Genomic DNA, 22,035 nt, shown 5'->3' on the forward strand with positions numbered 1-22,035 from the left:
TAATCAGCTTAACATTTTCATTAATCTTTTTAAATACATCCCTCCACCTGTGTGTGTTGCTGAGGAAAACATCTTGTAGTAATTTATGCTTACTTTAAATTGTTAGACTATAAAATGTGAAACTTGAATTTGATTATGATAAATTATCAGAGAAATGTACTATGTCAACATTTTATTAATTTCATTATCAAAGCCCATTGTCTGGTGATTAGTGGTTTTATATGGATTAATTCATAATCTGATTTTCCTTTATCCTGTTTTTTTTCTTCCCTTCCCTTTTCTAGGGGCAACTTCATGACTTTTGGGTACCAGATTCTTAACAGGAGTTGCAGCAAAAAAATTATGAACCAAGAGAAATTCAGTAAGAGCCTTTCCTAAAGGAATACTACAGAATCCAATGGAAAGCTAAGAACATGTGCAGCAGATGTGCTACTTGAGTATCTAGAATGAAGCTGGTAATGAAGAAATTGCCATTTCTGAAGCAGATATGAAATATAGTCTGATTAATTACAGCAACTGGCGTTTTAAAAGAGAAGAATTCCTTGAGGGGGAGAGGTAGAAGCAGCTGACAGTTGCATATCTAACCTTCCCCTGTTTACTCTTGTTAAATTGTAAGCCTGTTATCTTTTTTTTTTTGGATTATATTTGCAGCACTTGGATAATCACAGGAAGTATGTAAGAAAGGGCTTGGACCAACTTGAAAAGCTGGACCTGGAAACCAAGATCAAGTTCCAGTTTGATTTAATTTTCCTATTTTTAGTTATTTTATGACTCAAAGGGAAAGCTTAGAACTGAGTTTAGTAATTGAAAGGATAAATCTTTTCTGTTACTCTGTAAAACCACTGGGGTGTTTTAATCCATGCATTTTTCTTCACTGTTCAAGATTATAAATCTGTTGGGTTTTTTAAATACATTTAAACAAACAGTTGAGAAACAGAAGTTTGGTACCTTGTCAGATCCCCTTAAGGGGAAGAGTTTAAGCTATAAAATAGTAGCTTTGTTTTTACTCCAAAACATACATCTGCTGTTTGTTTTGGATTTATTTTACATGCATTTATATATTTTTTAATACTGGTTAACTCTTAGCATCTTGGCTAAATCTTAGAATTCTGGCCCTTCGTAGCCATATTACAGAAGTCTTTATTGTAAAAGCTAAAGGTCTGAACAGGTTTCCAAAAACTACTTTCATGAGGATATAACCTTAGCAGAGACCTGAATAACATTTATTCTTTGGTACACTACGCACGCGTGTGTATGTATGTATGTGTGTGCGTGCTTGTATTTTAAATTTGTTGCACTTGAAAACCACAGCTGCTCTAAATTCTTAAACACTGGAAAGCCATCCTTTGGTTTCAATGGTGGAGGGTTAGGAGAAATGCACATGCTAGTCTTAGCCCAGGGCCCTTTGAAGCCTTCGGTAGTAATAGACTCTTACTAGCTAACTGAAGAATTCTTTTGTTGACTGAGTGTCCCTTTAGGAGGGCTGGTTTCTTGAAAGATGATGCCAGCTTTGTTTTTCTTTCTTTCAATATTGACTTGGATGACACTGCTCTCCTGAGCACTCTGTTGCCTCCAGTTGTGGGAGAGGATGAAGGGGAAGGGATTTGGACTTGATGTTGTAGTTTGAGAGGGGAGAAAATAAATTTTGAAAAAATAGCTTTCTACCTCTAATTGAGGCTTAGCAGTAAAAAGCATTTTATCTTAAATTTTCATTTAAAATAGTAACTTTTGAGCCCATGTCAAACATTGAGCTGTTAGAGATTTTATAGGGAAGACTAAGTTAATCTGGTCCCTAAGAACCCTGACTAAATGAGGCTTCAAGAGTCAGACCAACAAAAGTTTTATTCTGTGTTGCGTTTACTGGTAAGAATATTATTATCTTGATACTACCTCTCAAGGGTATTGTTAGAAAATGCCACTTACGGTTAAATGAGATAGATACAAAGAGTTATATTGACAGAAGCCTGAAACTCTGGCATCTATCTGCCCAACAGTGGGGGCTTTCACTCTCTGTAATTTAATATTTTGTAGATATACATTATTTGTGTGTAATTTTATAAGTGTTCATATTTTTCTCATTTTGCATTGTGTAAAGTGTACAATATCTCAAAGTATAAAATACTGCTTATATTGCTTGTAATTACAGTGTGTAAATATTTTCTAATCGTGTACATTGAAAGGGGGAACGAGTGGGTTATTCAGGTGTTTTTTTTTTAAGTGACCCTTTTGTATTGCAGTTTCAGCAGATAACTGCTCATCAAATTTAAAACCACTTTGATACGTTTTATTTAGGAGTTCCAACAAGAAAAGTCTCTATTTTTAATTGTCTTTCTCCATTGGAAAAAAACTTCATGGGTCCCTTTAAAATAAATGGCCAAACATCAATTTGAACCGTTATATTTATGACTTGGTAGATATCCTTAGTCTCCAGGTCATATGCCAACAGTATTTTCATTGGGGCTCTCAGAAATTTTTGTGAGTCTCTTTAGCACAAGTAGCCCGTGGTTTTCCTCCCAAATCAAGTATTATCCTTCACCCTCTGAGTCCCCATGCTTTGTCTCCCTCCTGCTGCTGTTGCCCTGTGAATGGGATGGTAGTGGGGGGGTGGGGGGGATATGTTTGTTGCACAGAGAATGTCAGGTCACTTTTTGGACTTGGCAAACAAAGCTTGCACTGAGTGGTGGTGTGTTTGGCAATATTACTGTGTCAAAAATCACCTTGTCTAATTTTCTGGATCTGTATGTCAAACTTACTGCCCTTATTGCAAGCTGAAAATTAAGGTACTTGCAAGTGTTTATGCTTTTGTGTGTAACTGTTTGCCTTATCTAAACTGCTTTTCTTGTTATCCTAAAGTATAATTCTGTTGGTTATATCATGTTAAGTGAAGAGGCTTTCCATGCACAAAATGCATCTATGTAGCAGTAAAGTCATGTTTGTACATTTTCTGTTTGTCTCCTGATGGCAGTGGTGCCTTTGTCACCTTTTAGAAGGTTGGCATTTTGTTTTTAAGTACAAGTAATAGCTTGCTTTTGACTTCACAAAAATCTCCCCGGATGTAGAAGAAAATGGTGCGTTGTCATCCAGGCTCAGTTGGAGTATTTGCATTTTTATTTCTGTCAAAATAAGTATAGTTGGTGGGGATGGGCCAGTAATAATGTGTGGAGTCTTTAAACCAAGAGTAATTTTGAAATTAAAAAAAAAAATTGAAGAGGTGACCCATTAGCGAGGGACTGAGTTGGAGAATTAGAGGAGGACCGTTCTGGCTTGTCTCTTTAGAAGGCACGTTCGAGTACACGTGGCTTGGGCATGTAGCGTGTGATCTGCGGTTATTTCTTACTCATCAACAGTGTTGGTGCACCTCAATATCTGTGCATTTGTTTTCCCTGGGCAGTCCTGTGAGCCAGGTAATCCACCAGCTTTTAGGAAGTTTACAGGTAAATGCAGATTTCCTTTTTCTCCCCCCCTCCCTTTTTTTTTTTAACAGATTTTATACTACGTCTTGTCTAAAGTCCTATGAATGTATGTGTCTGCTATTAAAATGGCTTTTTCTCAGTTTGAACACGTGTTTGGTAATATTTGTTTGGGAGTGGGGATGGTTAAGTATCTGGGACGTCCTGTTTCTTCCCTTGCCCCACCTAGTTTTGAAACCAATTTCTTCCTCTTGGGTTGGATTCTTCAGTCAGTTTTTTAGTTTGATATTTCCTGTTTCTGGAAAGGAATCATGTCGAGCCATAGTTGTACACAGTTCACTGTTATATACTCAGTTAATAATTTGCTGTATACTCTGCCATTGGGAATGTGATAATCTCTTTCTTACATCACCTCATTCAGTACAAGCATTCAACAGCTGTACTGCTGTTGCATGTCAGGCACTGTTTTTAAGATTCAGTGGTGAACAACACAAAGAGATCTCTCATGGAACTTACCTTCCGAAATCCAGGTGAAGGTATTTTCTTTTATTAGGCAAAGAGAACTGGAAAAGAATACCTTTGGCCTGGCTTCCTTTTTCTGGAGCTCAGGGCAAAAAAAGGGGAAGCCATGCAGAGTAGAGGCAGAGCTTAGTTCCACCTCCAACCTGCCAGGCAGAATATAGCTCTGAGGGAAGCCAGCTGAGGGCTTCCCTTGTGCTCAGCTGGTAAAGAATCCGCCTGCAATGCAGGAGACCTGGGTTTGATCCCTGGGTTAGGAAGATCCCCTGGAGAAGGGAAAGGCTACCCACTCCAGTATTCTGGCCTGGAGAGTTCTATGGAATGTATAGTCCATGGGATCACAAAGAATCAGACATGACTGAGCAACTTTCACTTTCACTTTTTTCGTGCCAGCCCAAGGGAGACATAGGTTGAGCTGACCTCACAGGATAAACTTCTCCCAAGCTCACAGAAGGACCAGTCAGGGTTGCCTGAGGCCTTGGGTTCCAGAACCATGCCAGTATTTCCTTCTCTCTTCTGATGGGCTGATTAAGAGGAAACTGACCACCTGTCAAACCAATCGATCCTAAAGGAAATCAGTCGTGAATATTCATTGGGAAGACTGATGCTGAAGCTGAAACTCCCAATACTTTGGCCACCTGATGCGAAGAACTGACTCACTGGAAAAGACCCTGATGCTGGGAAAGATTGAAGGCGGGAGGAGAAGGGGACGACAGAGGATGAGATTGTTGGATAGCATCACCAACACATTGGACGTGAGTTTGAGTAAGCTTCGGGAGTTAGTGATGGACAGGGAAGCCTGATGTGCCGCAGTCCGTAGGGTTGCAAAGAATTGGCGACTGAACTGAACTAACCACCTGTGAGCACTTTTCTCCAACTTGGGTGGGGAGCCACAGCCTAGGCAAAAACAAGAGACACTGCCTCAAGTACTTAACTGGGAGGCAGGCAGCGCAGCCTTGTCCAAGATCAGCGCCTTGACCTTGCCCTTAGTCCTGACCTCAGATCCCAGATTCACAGTATCCGCCATGTGATCTTTGGCAAGTTACTTACCTTTTCTGAGCTTGAGTTTCTTCATCTGTTAGTGTCTACCTCAGGATTAGTGAGAGCTAAGTAAGTTAGTGGAGTGAAAAGTGATTAGCCAAGTGTCTAGCATATAGCAAGAACAATAAATGATAGCTGTTACTTTTAATCTGAGGCTTTTTCTCAGATGATAATTAAAATTGATCTTCGTACTTCGGAGTTCACTGTCATCCGAGCAAACCATATCTCTTAAAATTACAGTGTATGTGTTCTCTATTCTGATACAGGGAGCTCCAGAAGCTGCTCTGTCCTGGTTTGTCCCTGCTGGCAAAAAATTGTGATTTCCCACCCCCCTAAACTCAGCATGCTAAAGCTGAGGACAGGGTGGTGGGTGATGATTTTCCATCCTATGTGGACATGTCCTGATACTCCCTTTTCCTTGCTAACTGTTCCCCAGGATAGAGTCAAGAGGGCAAACCAGAAGGCCCAGCTTTGGGTTTGACTCCCAGGACGACCAGCTGGGAGGAAAAGCAACAGGCAAAACAGGCTCCTGAGGCAGTGGAACAGTGAGACTACATTACTGTTAAACTGGTGATAGTGCCTACTGAAGAAGCACCAAGAGCTGTATGCACATACGAAATAAAGGTCACGCCACCTCAAGGGAGAGTGCTGGGCAAACTAAGAGGTGGAGATGGCAAAACAGGAACGGACGTGCTGCCACAGGGAACAGAGAAGCAGGACAACTTGACTAGGCCAGAGTTCTCTGAGGGAACCTGTGCTCAAGTTTCAGGATTTCATACCTATCCCCCTCACCCAGGATCCCTGCTACAAGGAATAACTTGGTCTGCAAATCCTGGAGCCAAACACTGGTGTATAGGTGGCTGAAGGCAACCAGCACTGGCCTCTGCCACTTATTTACAGCCAAGTTGGGCAGAATAACCTAGCAACAACAAGACCCACATTTGTGTTCTGTGTGAAGTACACTAGAATTTTGTCAAGTGGGGTCCTCTCATAGCCACCCTGTGAAGCTATGAAGGAAGGAAACTAGGAAGCTCCCAGGGTAGTGACTTTAAGGGTAAGTAATAATCCATGCAAAGAATGACCTTCCTGTGTCCCCAGATTCAGATTCATGGCCAAGTTGAGGTTAATTTCTCGGTTTGATTTCTTGTCTCTCCCATTGTCACTATCCCCTCATTCATATTTTATCAACTTGATTTGCAGAGAGGAATCAATCAAAAGGGCTTCCTATAGAAAGTTCCATTAATTCCTGTCACACATTAAGTTCAGAGATTGAAGTGGGAAGACAGCAGAGAGAAATGGATTTGGTCTGAATCTATATTATCAAGAGAGTGAAGTAACTGCCCAGCTACAGTTTAGCAAGTGCCATGCTAGAATTCAGCATTGTGATTTATACATTCTGTTTATTTGAAAATGTGTAAGATTCTGAGTCAGCCATCAGAGCACCTTAGAAGAGAAAGGCTTCCCTCATATAGAGTGTAGGTGAGTTAAATGCTGAACTGACCACCAAACCATTTTGGCCTACTTGCCACCTCCTGAGGTACCTAAGTCAGCACTGAGTTCTTTGTGAATATGAAGAGCTATGTCCCTTAGCCCCCTGGGCCCCTGCCCTTTAATTTCTATCCTGTCTGTTACCATAAGGTGGTAGTCTTCCTGCCCTCCCTCCACTATCCCCCAGCCCACTTTCCCACAAGGACTGCAGATTTACTTTTCATAGCCATGTGTCTCCTGGTCTTCCCAGCTTGCACTTAGTCAATCCATCAGCTCTTTCAAGATTTTTTTCTGTGTTCTTTTCTGAATTACTTGCTGACTTTTCCCTTCTTCTTCCTACTAGGAACCATCTTATCAAATCAAACTCACTTTTCTCTTTCATGCCCCTTCCCTTCTGCCCACTCCCCCAACACTCATCTGTGCACAAGCTTACAAGCATGCATACTTCTGCCTTGGCTCAGACAATTCTTTAGGTTTACCCTGCTTCTCTCTTCTCTACCTTTGCTCAGACAGTTCTCCACCCTGCTTCCCTCTTCTCAGGCTTTTCCAGTCCTGATTTCAAGGCAAGTCACTTAACGCCTTAGAGCCTGTTTTCCCATCTAATAAATAGGCCTGATAATCCATCAGAGTGGAATGAAACTACAACGAAAAATATTAAGTTGGATACTCTTTGTAAAAGTTTATGTACACTTTAATTTTTGGCTGCACCACAAGGCTTACAGAATCTTATTTCCCCAACTGGGGAATGAATCTGCCCCCTGCAGTAGAAGTGCAAAGTCCTACCCACTGGACTGCCAGGGAATTCCCTGTGTACACTTGAATGTAAACATTTCTTCCCAGCTACCGCCCCTTCCACATACACACACATCCTATTTACGGAGTGCTGGCGGTGGTGGAAGTGGGACGTGGGCCCTGCTGTCTAGCGACATGCAGTCTCACAGCTGCACAAACTACAGACTATATGTGATGAAGTGCCAAACTGAGCTTTGGGGAATTCTGAGAAAAGGGATGACATGTCTTTTCCAGGGTCCCTTCAGTTAAATAATGACAGCTACTTCAATCTTGTTGACCTTCTCTTAGGCCAGTGCTCATCTGCCTGTTCCCTCACTCCCTGCTCCTCCAGAGCTCAGATTCCTAGGCACATGTGTGGCTCAGTTACCTTTGACACTGTGGCTCTCATCATTTTGGTCTTATTCTTAGACCATATCAGTACTGTCACAAATGAGAGAGGGAGGATCAGACCAGGTTGTGGCTAGAGCTCAGGTCTGATTTTAAACCCTAGAGGGAGATTTAATAGGTGTTGGGATGGAAGCATGACCCGAGTTGAGGGGAAATTGTGGGGCCAGGGTGCATGGGAGGACTACCCTAGTTGAGTAAGGAGCTGGAGAGTTGATTCTTAGGAGGCTTCTTAGATTGCTGCTGGGTAAGGTGATCAAGTCTAGAAAGGGAGGGATATTTGCTCACCTAGGAGGAGCTCACTGCAAGAGCTGGAGTAAATGATATTCAACATGAACTGGAAGGGAACGCAGGTGTCTGAGTGACCCAGTCCCTGAGGAGGTAGACCCCAGTTACATCTAAGAGTTGGTCTGAGCGGACAAGTGCAAATGTTTGTGGCTTCTTTAATCAGAAAAACAGCATTTTTTTTGGTATGCACTTCCGGTCAAATTTTTATTCATCCCTTCAAGCCTGACCCCCTCAGAGCTCAGGCTGAAAAAGCAGGCAGCTGGATACACATGAGCTAGAAATCAAGACCCTCATCTGGGTTGAGAGCTGCCCCAACACTTGGTGTGCACCTACTCTGGCCCTCCGCCCTAGGCAAAGAGTAGAAGCAGGTAGCAGGAGCACGAAAAGTGAGCCCAGCATTAGGGGACTGGCCCGAGGGCCTTCGGAGAGTTAAGTCAGCCAGTGGACACGTGTGCACATCCCCCGGAGAAAGCAAGTCCAAGGGGTCCTAGGTCTGAGGGGTAGGAAGGTGGGATAAGTCCTTACAGAGCGCACAGGGTGACGAAGCCACCACCAGGGGGCGCGGCCCTAGGGGGCGGGGCACGCCAGACGCCCGAGGGCACTGTGTGAGCCTTGACCTATAGTATAGGGTGGGGATGCGAAACCAGAGAGCGCCTTTCCCCGCACCCTTCCCTGCGGCCCCGCCTCCCTGGCCCCGCCTTCCAGGCCCCTGCTCCACCCCCGGCTCCGCCTCCACCAGCCCCGCCTCCGGCCGCGGCCCCTTCCTCCCGCAGCTGGTGCTGTGGGGCCGCGGAGCCGCGCATCGCCGTCTGCATGGCCGGGGATCTGCGAGCAAAGGTGAGACAGGCGTGGAGTGCGGGCAGCGGCAGGGCCTGCGCCGTGGGGCGGGGGCCAGGCCATGCCTTCCCTACGTCTGTTAAACCTTCCAGGCTCGGCCAGGCCTTTCTCACCGCCAAGTCCCTTAGTCCCGCATAAAAGCTCTAGAGAGGGGCGCGGGCCAGGCCTCGGGCGGCGCTGGTCGCAGACCTGCCACCGCAGAGTCGGGATCTGGAGTGGGGCGGGGGCCCGCTTGGTGAACAGTGTTCCCCGGGATCTGGGTCACGTCTCCTGGCGTCTGGCGGGATCGAAGGAGAGCTCGTCCTCGAGCTGCAGCAGTAGAGACTGAGGTTAGATCTGAGGAGAGGAGAGAACCGCGGACTGTCCAGGATGAAGGCGAGGGTAGCGGGGGAGGGGCTCTCAGGCCAGGAGAGACCATCATCCTACTGGGCAGAGAGGGATACCGCCTACACTAGGCAGGTGGACATCTGCGATGAAGGTCGACAGCCTGCCTATCCCTACATTGATCCTGCTGGCTACCCTCCTCAGTTCCCTCCACCCCAAGATCTAACAGCGGGAAGGTGGTCAGAGTTCAGGGGGCCGGCCCTGGGGGAGGATCGCAAGCTTTGGAACCGGAGATGGTGTGTGGGATGTGGACTGGAGACCTTGAAGCCTTGTGGTCACTGGGGGAAGGGGGTGGCAGCTCCGCCCGTCCCCCCCGCCCCATTTAGCCCCACCCTCCTGCCCAACAGGTTAAATGCAGGCTGAGCGCTCCCAGCCCAAATCCCAAATCTAGAACTGCAGTAGACATGGGAGTGGAGGTGGGTTAAGTTACCTGTTCCATTGCATCTTTACTTTGCTACATCAAGGGGCCTCCTCCTGCCTGGGTTATGTAGCCCCTCCCTCCCTTGCCAGACTGGCCTTGACCCATGCATGGATCCTATTTGAGCATCTGAGATCAGAAACTTCCCTCCTCTTTACACACACACTCACAAACACAAACTTGGATTCTGGCCTTAGAATTAGGACTTTGGGGAAGGGAGGCAGGGTTCTGCTCTGCATTCTCACTCCCAGTGGATACTGGTAGCCTCCAAGCCTGCGGTGAGAACTGGACCCCTATATGTACATACGCTTGTCTCTGCATAGATGTAATTGTGTGTTTGAGGACTGTGTGCATACAAATAGAGTTGATCCTTTTGTGGACATGATGGTGCCTGACCCACTGTATCAGTGGGATTGTGTGCGTGTCCCTACAGGTGCAGGACCCTCCTGAATAGGTGTATAGTCTTCCATAGGGACATGTGTGGGTGTATAACTCTCCTTGTTAACCCCTGAGACTGGGTGCCTTGCTAATTGAACGGGCATGTGAATACAACTTTACATGTAAATATGTATAGACAGGTGGCAGGCCCTTTAGGTGAACATATTGTGCAGACCTCACTGTGAATGTGTGTGCCTGACTCTTCATGTGTACGTGTGCTCATAGCCCTCCTATGAATATGTATGTGTGTGTATCTACGTGCATGCACATCTCCCTCCTCTGGACATACGTGACTCATTTAAACCTCTGTCGGTGTGTCAGGCACCACACTGAGTGGTTCCTCTGACCTGGGGTGTATTCCTCTTGCCCAATCCTAGAGACTGATCCCTCCTAGCCTTAGGGCTCCCCCCGCCCCTGCCCCACTTCTGCACTAAGCAAATAGGAGGCCCCAAAGGTAAACAGGTGTGCCTCCACAGTGAGTGATGGGGCCTGGGCGGTTTGCCTGGGGCCTCTTGCTGCCCCAGCCCCCAAACTAGGATACGATGCCCCTCCTGTGGTCCAGGGAGCCTTTTCAGTCTACTCATATGCCATTCTCCATTTTTGGGCCCTGCTCCAGAACAGTAGTGATCTTTACCTCTTGAAAAAACCCTCCAAATTCCTGTTCTCCCTCTGGCCAATTCCCAGTCTCTGCCCTCTCTTCAAGGCCACCTAGTTAATATTTGACCTGCAAGGAAAGGGAGAGGCCAGTGGCCCCTCTCTGGCTTTGTCAAAGATTGGGTGAGTCAGGTTTTCTCCACACCTAGCCCAACCAAGGAACTTCAGAGATCAGGCCTGAAGTTCAGGGGTCAGATCAAACCTGCCACCTCTCCCAACCCCATCCCCAGCTGGTTGCCATGAGGGAGGGTCCAGGTGTGGTAACAGTCTCCAAGATGTGCCAAGGGAGGTGGCCAGGGTCTCAGGGATCCTATCGTTTACCTTTTCCATGTTGCTCATGTCTCAGTTAAGTGACCTTGCATGCTCGAGCTTTCTGTACAGGTATGACAGCTGCACTGCTGAGGGTAGGGGAGGGCAGAGGGGGCAGATACCCACTTTGGTGCCTGTGAGTGCCTGTTTGCAGGTAGGGGCACGTGTGGACGCTTAGCCAGAGGGTACAGTACAGACTCGCATGGGCAGGGCAGAGATGTGCACCCCCTTGGAGAGGAATGCTGAGGAGGAGAAGTATCTAATTAAAGAGAAATTCCAGAGGGAGCTTTCAGGCCAGGGAAAAGAAAAAACAAAGGGAAAATAGGACAAAATAAACAAAGGCCCATTAAGCATCTCTGCCCAGGCCTTCCTGCATAAGGCACCCCCGCAGGCGGAGGGGCAGCTGCTGCCCGAGTTGGGCCTCACTGCTGGGAGAAGGCATTCTTCCTGAGAACCTGGGCTCTACCAAGATGGAGGCCTAGCTGAGCTTCTGACTAGGTTACAGAAGGGCTGTCACCTGAGATTTGGGTTGAAGGGAGTCTAGGGTCTTGTAAAGTGGGCAAGCTCCGCCCAGCTTCCTGCATCTGAACAGCAAGGAGGACAGAATGATGGAGTTCATTCTCTTGTGGGAGTTTCATAGATGCTGGGCCTCCTCGCTTTGATACCACCTGAACTTAGAGGGGAATGCTATCTACTTTCCATCTACACACAGAATAAAGGACTTTTTTTCTGTTTGTTTTTCCTTTTCTTCAGAAAACAGACCTCAGTGAACCAGAACTAGCCCTGCTGTTGGGGCAGGGTGACCCCACCAGTGATCTACAACCCCTGTGTGACCCCACCATGGAGTTTGTAACTGATGCCGAGAGGCAGTCTGGAATCCACCCCTCTTCTTGACCTCTTACCTGGGATTCCATGGCCGCACAATCATGTGATTCCATGTCTTCCCGATTCCAGGGCCCTCCCTGGCCCCATGACCTCTGACCTAAGCAACCTCCCTGGACCTTAATACCCTGTGACTATTCTTCCCATCATCCCCTAACCTCTGGCCCTGGCTCCCTTTGGGGGTCTTGTTGGTCTGGGCCTCCCCAGGAAGATGTGGGGGAGGCTCTGGCCCCTCCTCCTGAGCTTCCTCACAGCAACTGCAGTCCCTGGGCCCTCACTGCGGAGACCATCCAGAGAACTAGATGCCACCCCGCGGATGACCATCCCCTACGAAGGTTTGACAGCCCCAACCTCGAAAGGCAGCAGGAGCCAGGGGCTGGAGGTGGGGAGGCAGTCAGTCCCAGGGCTGGGCTCACAGATCCCGCTCTCCCCAGAGCTCTCTGGGACCCGGCACTTCAAGGGCCAAGCCCAGAACTACTCAACACTGCTGCTGGAGGAGGCCTCCGCAAGGCTGCTGGTGGGAGCCCGAGGTGCCCTCTTCTCTCTCAATGCGCAAGACATAGGAGACGGGACTCACAAAGAGGTCAGCCCCTGGAGCCTAGACCACCCAGAGGGTATCCAGCTTCATTCAGCATCTTAGGACCTCAACTTCCTGGAAACCCTGTCAGTCTTCCGTAACCCTCTGGTCAGACAGCACTGCCTTTCCTGGCCCAGGTCTCCTTTACATCCAATGCTCCTTCTGACACTTACCTCACCCTGGGGTCCTATCACCTTGTCCCACAGGCAATGGGGAAAGTCAAAGGCATTGGGTTCTATGCATCAGCCTATTCCCTTTACCACCCCCTCCAGATTCGCTGGGAGGCCTCCCCAGAGATGCAAAGCAAATGTCATCAAAAAGGGAAAAACAACCAGGTATGTGATCCGCCCTGTTCCCAACTCCCTTCCTCTTTCTCTTCAGTGGGGGCTATCACAGTTGGTGGGGACATAGATGGAGAAACAGATCAGCCAGTCAGTTGCAGCAACCACTGTGAGTGCCGCTGGAGTGGCCGGCCTGGGAGCAATACTTGTAATGCAAACATCTGGTGACCTACTAGCGTGGTTTTGGATATTATCTTAATCTCCTCTGGGCTCCCAAATAATAATCATGATAACAATAGGTAATCTCTAGTAAGTGCTGACTTAGCTATTATCTAATTTCATTCTAAAATAATCCTAGGAAATGGTGTTATCCTCCACTTTCAATGAGAAAAATGAGGCTTTGGTCAAGGAATAGCTCAAATACCCACTTTTCCATAGGTATTAGTGAAGTGTCAGGCTTCCTTGGTGGCTCAGACAGTAGAATGTCTGCCCTTAATGTGGGAGACCTGGGTTCAATCCCTGGGTCAGGAAGATCCCCTGGAGAAGGGCATGGCAACACACCCCAGTACTCTTGCCTGGAGAATCCCATAGACAGAGGAGCCTGGCGGGCTACAATCCATGGGGTCACAGAGTCGGACACTGGACACGACTGAGCAACTAACACTCTCTAGTGAAGTGTCAGCCCTTTCTAGCTAAAGAACAGAATGTCTGCAGGGGTCCTATGTCTGGCTATGTAACAGATTCATCTGGAGAGCTTTTTACACAGTGTTTTTATTTTTTGTGGCATGGCATATCGGAATCTTAGTTCCCCAACCAGGGATCGAACCAGCACCCTCTGCAGTGGAAGCACAAAGTCTTAACCACTGGACTGCCAGGGAAGAACCTGGAGAGCTTTTTAAAAATACCCCAAGGCCCACAAGCTGGGTGATTCTGACCTAGTGGGTCTGCAGCACTTAAAGGCGTCTCCAGGAGATTCCATCAAAGGATGCCTCTAAGTGTAACATGGGTGGAAAATGGAGCTGGTGAAGCATATGGAGCCCAATTTATGGAGGGCTGTTAACACCCAGCTGGGGGTTTGGATTTTATTCTATGACAGTGGTACCCTCACCATTTGATATTTTAGAGACTTTCAAACTTTGACATGCACTTGAATCATCTGGGTGTATTATAAATGCAGGTGCTAACTCAGAAGGTCTGGGGAAAGGCCTGCGATTCTGCGACGCTAATGAGCTTCCAGATGAAGCTGACACATTACTGGTCCCGGACCATTCTTTGACTTTAGAAGAACATTTCCCAAAGCATGTTCTGAGAAGCAATAATTTTCAAAAGAGATGTTTAATAGTTAGATGAATTTGGAAAATGCTGCATGCTCAATCCTACAATGCACAGGGATACCCTTAAGGCTTTGAGGTGTCCCCAGTAAAGATAGCTTTTACCTGTGGTTTTCTATCCATTTGACCACAGAACTCCCCCTCCCCGCTCCCCCTTTTTTAATGGAAACATCTTGGGGAAACACTATTTTAAGAATATTTATCTGGTCTCAGGCACTAAATGAATTAAAATAGAGTGAGTCTGGAGGCAAGAAAGGTAGTGCGGAGGTGGGGGGCATCATATGGGTCAGAGGAGGGAGGCCTGAGCAAGCTGGTGGAGAGGAGGGCTGGATGCCAAAGTCTGCACCTGGTGAGGGTGGGGTAAAGACATAGAGGCCTGCATGGACTCAAACCCTGGGTAACAGACAGGAGGAGGAATCATTAACAAGACAAAGAAGTCAAGAGGGCATCAGCTTAGGGCATTTGGTAGGTGGAGAAGGCCACTGTGGCTGCAGGAGGGTGAATGAGGCCAGAGGAACGGGCAGGGCTCTGTCATGTAGGGCCAGGAGCATGTGGGGCCCTATGTTCAGGACTCTGGTGAGTCACAGAAGGGTTTTAAATACAGCAGTGAGATGATCTGGTTTACATTTTTAAAATATGCCTCGGAAAGTGGGTTGCAAGAGGGTGCTGACTGGTAGAATCTCTCTGAAAGGAAAATCCAGACAATGGTAACAGCAGTCTCCTTTGAAGGCAACAGGATAAAAAAGGAGGCTGTTTACAACATATCCCTTTGTACCTTTTGAATTTACACCGTGTGCATGTATTCCTCATTCACTGAATCAATAAACAGCTTTTGTAAAGAGAGGCAGGGAGGTGGGGGAGCTGTCAGGTGGTCGCTGTGGCTGCCCAGGGAAGAGATGACGGTGATAAGTGGACTAGGGTGATGGCAGTGGAGGGGAAGTGGACCGAGTCATGGGACGTGCAGGATAAAGACCTAATCACGGAGAGACTGAATGTGGGGGTGAGGGAATGGGAAGCAGCAAAGATGACGCCTGGTTTCTGGACTGAGTAATAGGATGGACGGATGAAGTGAGGTGGGAAAGACTGGAAGAACAGGTTCAAGGGAGAAGATGCACAGGATGGAGGAGGGGATAAGCTTGGTTTCTGACAGCATGAGTTCGACATGTCTGTGGGCTAGCAGGTGGAGCAATGGCTGGAACCTGGGGGGTAGGTTTGGTAATGCCACCCTGAAGCGGGTGTGGGAGCTCCATGCCTGGTGGACAGTGCTGTGAAGATGCAAGAGAGAAGCATCTTCAGGTGGTGAGAGCCCTTGGAGCCCCCAGACTAGGGGACTACAGAAGATGCAAGAGAAGCCAGCCAAGTGTGTCAGGTGAGCTGAGCTAGCCAAGGGGAGAGGAGTCAAAGGACAGCAAGTTCCCGGGACCAATCTGTGTCCTGAACAGTGAGAACACCCACCAGGATCTTAGAAGGAACCTTTTGTCCTGTGGGTGGGGGCAAGAGCCAGACCACAGAGCTGGCCTAATGGAAGCAGTCTCTAAGGAGGCCTGGGGCTCACAACCCTCCTCGTCTATCCCACAGACCGAGTGCTTCAACCATGTGCGGTTCCTGCAGCGGCTCAATGCCACCCACCTCTACGCATGTGGGACTCACGCCTTCCAGCCTCTCTGTGCAGCCATTGTGAGTGTGTTTGCCCCTGCCCTGACTGCCGCCCCTGCTCCCTGACCCTGGACCCTTCTGACCTTCGGCAACAACCCTGGCCTGTCCTCAGGATCACTGACTTTGGGCCCCTCCTCCCCCAGGATGCTGAGGCCTTCACCTTGCCAACCAGCTTCGAGGAGGGGAAGGAGAAGTGTCCTTACGACCCAGCCCGTGGCTTCACTGGCCTCATCATTGGTAAGCATGCTCTCCTCTCCACATGGGCCCCTCAACCACAGGCATGCTGTCTGTGAGACATGGATCTCATTGCTAGGACTTGCCACCCATGTAGTATTATGTGTCTTGTGTGTGACGTGTCTCTCACGCTGGGCATGTTTGTGCCTCAGATGGAGGCCTCTACACAGCCACTCGGTATGAATTCCGGAGCATCCCTGACATCCGCCGGAGCCGGCACCCACACTCCCTGAGGACGGAGGAGGCACCGATGCACTGGCTCAATGGTTAGGAGGATGAGGCCCAGGGTGATGGGGGGCAGGGGACTGTTTCTGCATCCGTACTCCCTTGGGCAGTTGACCATCATCCCATCCCCAAATCCCCAGGTGAGCCTGTCTCTTCCTGGGTGTGGTTGAATCAGGGCGGTGCGGTGGGGATGGGGGCAGTGGGTGGAGATCCCCAAACTATCTCAGAAGCCACCTGACCCACAGATGCTGAGTTTGTGTTCTCCGTCCTGGTGCGGGAGAGCCAGGCCAGTGCCGTGGGTGACGACGACAAAGTTTACTACTTCTTCACGGAGCGCGCTGCTGAGGAGGGTGCAGGCAGCTTTGCTCAGAGCCGCAGCAGTCACCGCGTGGCCCGCGTGGCCCGGGTGTGCAAGGTGAGGAGGACTGAGGTCAGGGCAAGGGTGTAGAGGCTGAATCTCTGGCCCTGGCCATTGACCCCCTGCCCCCTGCCCCCCCAGGGAGACCTGGGAGGGAAGAAGATCCTGCAGAAGAAGTGGACCTCCTTCTTGAAGGCGCGCCTCATCTGCCACATCCCACAGTATGAGACGCTGCGCAGTGTCTGCAGCCTGCGAGCTGACACCTCAGCACACACACACTTCTATGCGGCCTTCACGCTGACCACACAGTGGTCAGTTCGGGGATGGCGGGAAGGCGAGGGATGGGGACAGCACAGAGACTGGAGCTGAGATCAGGGGAGATGAGAGAGGACCCCCCGGGGGAAGCCAGCCTCAGACAGAGAACTTCAGGCACATCCAGGGGTCTGCTGCCACTCAGGAGAGGGCCTGCGGACTCGGTCAGAGCAACGGTGGGCTCCAGGCTGGGCAGGTAGGCAGGCTCCTTTCAGTGTGACTCAGCCCCCTCCCCTCCATCCCATCCTTAGGAAGACCCTCGAGGCCTCAGCCGTGTGCCGCTATGACCTGGCCGAGGTGCAGGCTGTCTTCGCAGGCCCCTACATGGAATACCAGGATGGTGTCCGGCGCTGGGGCCGCTACGAGGGTGGGGTGCCAGAGCCCCGGCCTGGCTCGGTGAGTGCTGAGGCCTGGGGTCAGTGCTGAATAGACAGGACCCCTAAGATAGGGAGGAGGTCTAACCTTGTGGGGAGGGTGGGCCAGTGGTAGAATTCTAAGGTTCACCACCCTATCCCCCACCACAGTGCATTACAGATTCACTGAGAAGCCGAGGCTACAACTCATCCCAGGACTTGCCATCTCTGGTCCTGGACTTTGTGAAGTTACACCCGCTGATGGCTCGGCCTGTGGTGCCCGCACGCGGACGGCCCCTGCTGCTCAAGCGCAGTGTGCGCTACACACACCTCACGGGGACACCTGTCAGCACACCCGCCGGACCCACCTATGACCTGCTCTTTCTGGGCACAGGTGCTTCTGACCCCTGGCCTGAGCCCTTTGGTGACTGCTGGCCTGAGTCCTTGATCCCTATTGACGTCCAGTCCCCTGGAGGACCCCGATCACAAAACCCTGGTGACCACTGATGTTGATTCTTCAGTGAACAATCACTACTGGTCCCCAAGGACCACTAGCTCTTGGTGACTGCTGACTCCTGTCACCAACCACAGTGACATTTGACCCTGGTCACTAATGCTTCTAAATCCAATAATTCTTGCCATGACTAGTGTGGAGTTTCCAATCTCGGGAGAACCCACTGCTACTCGCTGAATCCTTGTCCCTGACCTCAGGACTCCAAGCTGTTCCCGTTAGGCTATTTATTGCAGGGGGCTGAGAGTAGCTTCCACTGCTGGGAGTCTGACCTTCTGCCATTCCCATACCAGCTGATGGCTGGATCCACAAAGCTGTGGTCCTGGGCTCTGGGATGCACATTATTGAAGAGACACAGGTGTTCAAGGAGCCCCAGTCTGTGGAGAACCTGGTCATCTCTCCGATGCAGGTAGCTCCTGACTCATGACCCTCAATATTCTGGTCTTGCCAGAGTAGACAGAGGGAGGTGGGAGGCTGGACACTGGCTGTGTGTGTGTGTGTGTATGTGTGTGTGTGTCTGTAAGTGGGAGTGAGGTGCTGCCAACCAGCTGTTCTGACTCCTAGCATAGCCTCTACGTGGGGGCCCCAAGTGGCATCATCCAGCTACCACTGTCCAGCTGCTCCCGCTACCGCTCCTGCTATGACTGCATCCTGGCCCGAGACCCCTACTGTGGCTGGGACCCCAGCACCCATGCCTGCATGGTGACCACCACCGTAGCCAACAGGTCCCAAAGTAGCAGGTGAGAGGCATGGGGGTTGGGGGGGGGGGGGCGGTTCGGGGGTCCCATTTGCCCCGGAAATCAGGGCCTAAGGGGTGAAGGAGGGCCTGCCAGCTGCAGGGAGTAGGGTCCAGTTGTTAGTAACAGCTTTACTGACCCTTCCACTGGGCAAACTACAGCCGTTTCCCTTGTTCTTGAATCCCAATCCTCTGTCTCCAGGACAGCACTCATACAGGACATCGAGAGAGGAAACCGAGGCTGCGAGGGCAGCAGGGTCACAGGTAAGTGCCATCATGGCTGTGTGTGGGTCTGGCAGCACAGTCTGTCCCCTTTACCATCTGATGCCATCTGTATGTGCATATATGTATCTGAATGACTGTCTGTGCTTTCAGTGAGAATGACCCAGCAGAGAGTAAGTATTCAACAAACATTTGTTGCAAAATGAAAAGCTATAAATAAGCAAACAGGTTCAAGATGTGAAGTTCTTCCTCACTTCTGGAGCTTACAGCCAAGTATGTGCACAGGCAATTAAATGATCACACAATAAATTACAATTCTTTTCTTTGGCTTTTTTGATACAAAAGAAATAATTACAACTATGACAAGGGTTTGAGAGATAATAGGTTCTTCCCCAAGGAAGATCAGATGACTGAGCTGATATCTGAAGCAAGAGCAATAATCATAATAATCATAGCTAATATGTACTGAGGATTAACCATGTGGCAAGCACTGATCAAACACACGCATTTCATTTGTTCTCAGAGCATTCCTATGAGACTGGTGCCATTATTACCATCTCCATGAGGGGCAATCTCTCCGAGTAACAGAGAGAATAAGTAAACTACCCCAAATTGATCAGCTATTAAGCAGTAGGCTCAAATGAGCCTAACCCCAAGCAGGCTGATTGGAATCTGTGCTTTTGTTCACTGTTACGCTTTGTCCTCCGAGTTAACCTGGCTAATACAGGGCACGAGCAAGGGGACGACACCCAAGTAGAGGGAAGAGCAAGCTTGGTGTTTGAATGAGAGAAGAGGCTGGAGAGATGGACAGGACTGTGCTGAGGCAGGGGGATGGGATCATCAGTTTAGTGTATTTATTTATTTATTTTTAAATTTAGAACACAGATTTGACTTTATTATTTTTCTCAGTCTGCATTTAATATATCCTATTCATTTTCTTTTTTTAGTTTAGTGTTTTTAAAAGGTCAGCCCACTGCTGCGTAAAGAATGGATTAGGTGAGGGCCAGCAGCTGGGGAAGGAGAGACGTGAACAGGTCTGAGAAAGATTCTGGAAGCAGAATCTTAGTGAGGGTTAGATACAAAGGTGAAGGGGAGAAAGAGACAAGGGAAACTCGGGTTTCTGGGAAATGGCTGGTGGTGCCATACAATTGGTGATGACAATTCCAGAAAAATACCCAGTGTCGTCTAAGAGGGAGCTTTTGGCCTCAGTTCCTGTGACATGTCCAAGAGATGTATGGCATGTAGAAGAAAGTCAAGTCTACGCTCAGTAGAAAACTCTTTGTTGGAGACAGAGATGAGGAATCACTGGTAGATGTCAGGAACTGAAACCACTGAGACGGGCCAACTGAACCTTGCGTGGGAGCATGAGCACAGAGGGCTTAGTCCTGCAATTCTAGATTCTGTGGGTGGTGCTGGGGACCTAACAGTGAACCACCTGGCTTGCCATCTCCAGTGCCCTCCCAGGATAAGCAGGCACTGACCACGTTCTCCTGTCCCTTGCTCCCTCCAGGGCCACCACCACCACTGAAGACCCGTTCTGTGCTCCGGGGTGATGATGTCCTATTGCCCTGTGACCAGCCATCCAACCTGGCCCGGGCCTTGTGGCTGCTCAATGGGAGCATGGGCCTGAGCGATGGGCAGGATGGCTACCGCGTGGGTGTGGATGGGCTGCTGGTAACAGACACGCAGCCTGAGCATAGTGGCAGCTACGGCTGCTATGCTGAAGAGAACGGCCTCCGCACCCTGCTGGCCTCCTACAGCCTCACAGTGCGGCCAGCCACTCCAGCGCCTGCTCCACAAGCCCCTGCCATGCCTGGGGCACAGCTGGCACCGGATGTGCGGCTGCTCTACGTGTTAGCCATTGCTGCACTTGGTGGCCTCTGCCTCATCCTGGCTTCCTCCCTCTTCTACGTGGCCTGTCTTCGGGGAGGCGGACGAGGGCACCGTCGAAAATACTCACTGGGTCGGGCTGGCCGGGCAGGGGGCTCTGCTGTGCAGTTGCAGACAGTCTCAGGCCAGTGTCCTGGAGAGGAAGATGACGGTGATGATGGGGAAGGGGCTGGGGGCCTGGAGGGTGGCTGCCTCCAGATCATCCCCGGAGAGGGAACCCCAGCCCCGCCGCCACCACCCCCCCCACCGCCACCAACTGAGCTGACCAATGGGCTGGTGACGCTACCCAGCCGGCTGCGCAGGATGAATGGCAACAGCTACGTGCTCCTGAGGCAGAGCAACAATGGAGTGCCAGTGGGGCCCTGCTCTTTCGCGGAGGAGCTCAGCCGCATCCTGGAGAAGAGGAAGCACACACAGCTCGTAGAGCACCTGGATGAAAGCTCTGTCTGAGCCCAGCCTCCCAGGACAAATGCTCTTCCAAACCAGCCTGCCTGTACCAGGCTGGGCCGCTGCCTCCCCAACGGACACCTTACCCTCATCCCCGCAACTCCAGGCCCTTCTTCCAACTTTGTGATGTCCCTGTAGGGCTGGCCAGCGTCAGGCCCAGCCAAAGCCCCCTTCTCAGTCTCTCCACAGACCCATCTGTGAGCAGCCCAGGTCAACCGGTGCTCCTCAGAGGTAGGTGCCCCTCAGGCTCTGCAGTCCCAGCCCCCACTCCTCTTCCCTTTTAACCTAAGCGCTTGGGAGGAGAGGATGCCATCCTCCTGCCCCAATCATCTACTTACACCCTTCCTCTTTCTCCCAGGCAGGGCTCTGCAGGTCCAGGTGGCCTCAAGGTCACCACCCTCTGCCTGGCCCTATGTGCTGGACGGTCCTGAAAACAAACCAGACCTCTGCCAGCCACCAGAGCCACCTGAGCCCTGCGTGCATTCACGTGCGCACGTGGAAGAATGCCTATCAGCTGGGCTGCAGGGCCCCCACCCCCACCTCCTGGTGCATTCCTGCATTTCATTCCTTCTTCTGGACTTTGGGTACCCTCTCAATTGCCACCTCCCATCCTATCTAGTCTTTTCCTGTAGTCCCAGCCCCATGTGATGACCTCTTTGGCAAGAGCTTGGCAACAGGCCAGCCTGGGAAGGTAAGACTACCGCATCCTTCCCTCTTCTCCCCTAATGTGTAGCCCTTGTGAGTCAGCCTCCCTACTCCCTGGTCACTCTCAGGAGTGCCAGAGACAGCTCCAGGCATGGTCTTCCTCACGCACATGTGCTTACATTTCCATTCACATGCACCTTCTGAGCCTCCCCTTGCTGCATCGAACCTGTCTGTTGGATTTGGTCCATGAACATTTCAGAGGGAGAGCTGTCTCCCATTTAGCTGTCCTTGTAGACACTTCCTTAGGACGGGTGACCAACACTGCACTCAATGAGCCAGCCTCCCTTTTGGGCACCAAGCATTTGCTGCCCCTAGATCAGAGCAGGGGGAGGAGAGATCTGAGGTCTCACCTG

General features: G+C 49.9%; 2 protein-coding genes across 2 annotated transcripts in view; both read left to right on the forward strand.

Annotated features, from left to right (window-relative positions):
- Positions 1-3,551, forward strand: part of SLF2 (SMC5-SMC6 complex localization factor 2) — a 41,435-nt gene extending 37,884 nt beyond the window's left edge. Inside the window, exon 20 of the mRNA XM_052660744.1 lies at positions 285-3,551. Within this exon, the coding sequence (XP_052516704.1) occupies positions 285-320 (36 nt within the window). The 3' untranslated portion in view covers positions 321-3,551. The remainder of the gene's footprint in view (positions 1-284) is intronic.
- Positions 3,552-8,703: 5,152 nt separating this feature from the next.
- SEMA4G (semaphorin 4G) lies at positions 8,704-21,156 on the forward strand. The gene is made up of 15 exons (XM_052660705.1): positions 8,704-8,759; positions 11,716-12,179; positions 12,279-12,427; positions 12,694-12,756; positions 15,612-15,710; positions 15,833-15,926; positions 16,076-16,189; positions 16,394-16,563; positions 16,648-16,817; positions 17,070-17,214; positions 17,343-17,565; positions 17,976-18,091; positions 18,247-18,422; positions 18,621-18,682; positions 20,151-21,156. Exons 2-15 carry the CDS (start codon positions 12,056-12,058, stop codon positions 20,978-20,980), a joined length of 2,535 nt encoding a protein of 844 aa, XP_052516665.1. The 5' UTR covers positions 8,704-8,759; positions 11,716-12,055; the 3' UTR covers positions 20,981-21,156.
- Positions 21,157-22,035: the final 879 nt, after the last annotated feature.

Source organism: Budorcas taxicolor, chromosome 23 (genome assembly GCF_023091745.1).
Source record: "Budorcas taxicolor isolate Tak-1 chromosome 23, Takin1.1, whole genome shotgun sequence".
Lineage (NCBI taxonomy): Eukaryota > Metazoa > Chordata > Mammalia > Artiodactyla > Bovidae > Budorcas > Budorcas taxicolor.

Coding starts and splice junctions, on each gene's coding strand:
- SEMA4G (XM_052660705.1), top strand. CDS start 12,056: ATGTGGGGGAGGCTCTGGCCCCTCCTCCTGAGCTTCCTCACAGCAACT. Junction 16,190..16,393: donor ACCGATGCACTGGCTCAATG/GTTAGGAGGATG, acceptor CCTGACCCACAG/ATGCTGAGTTTGTGTTCTCC. Junction 18,423..18,620: donor AACAGGTCCCAAAGTAGCAG/GTGAGAGGCATG, acceptor CTCTGTCTCCAG/GACAGCACTCATACAGGACA.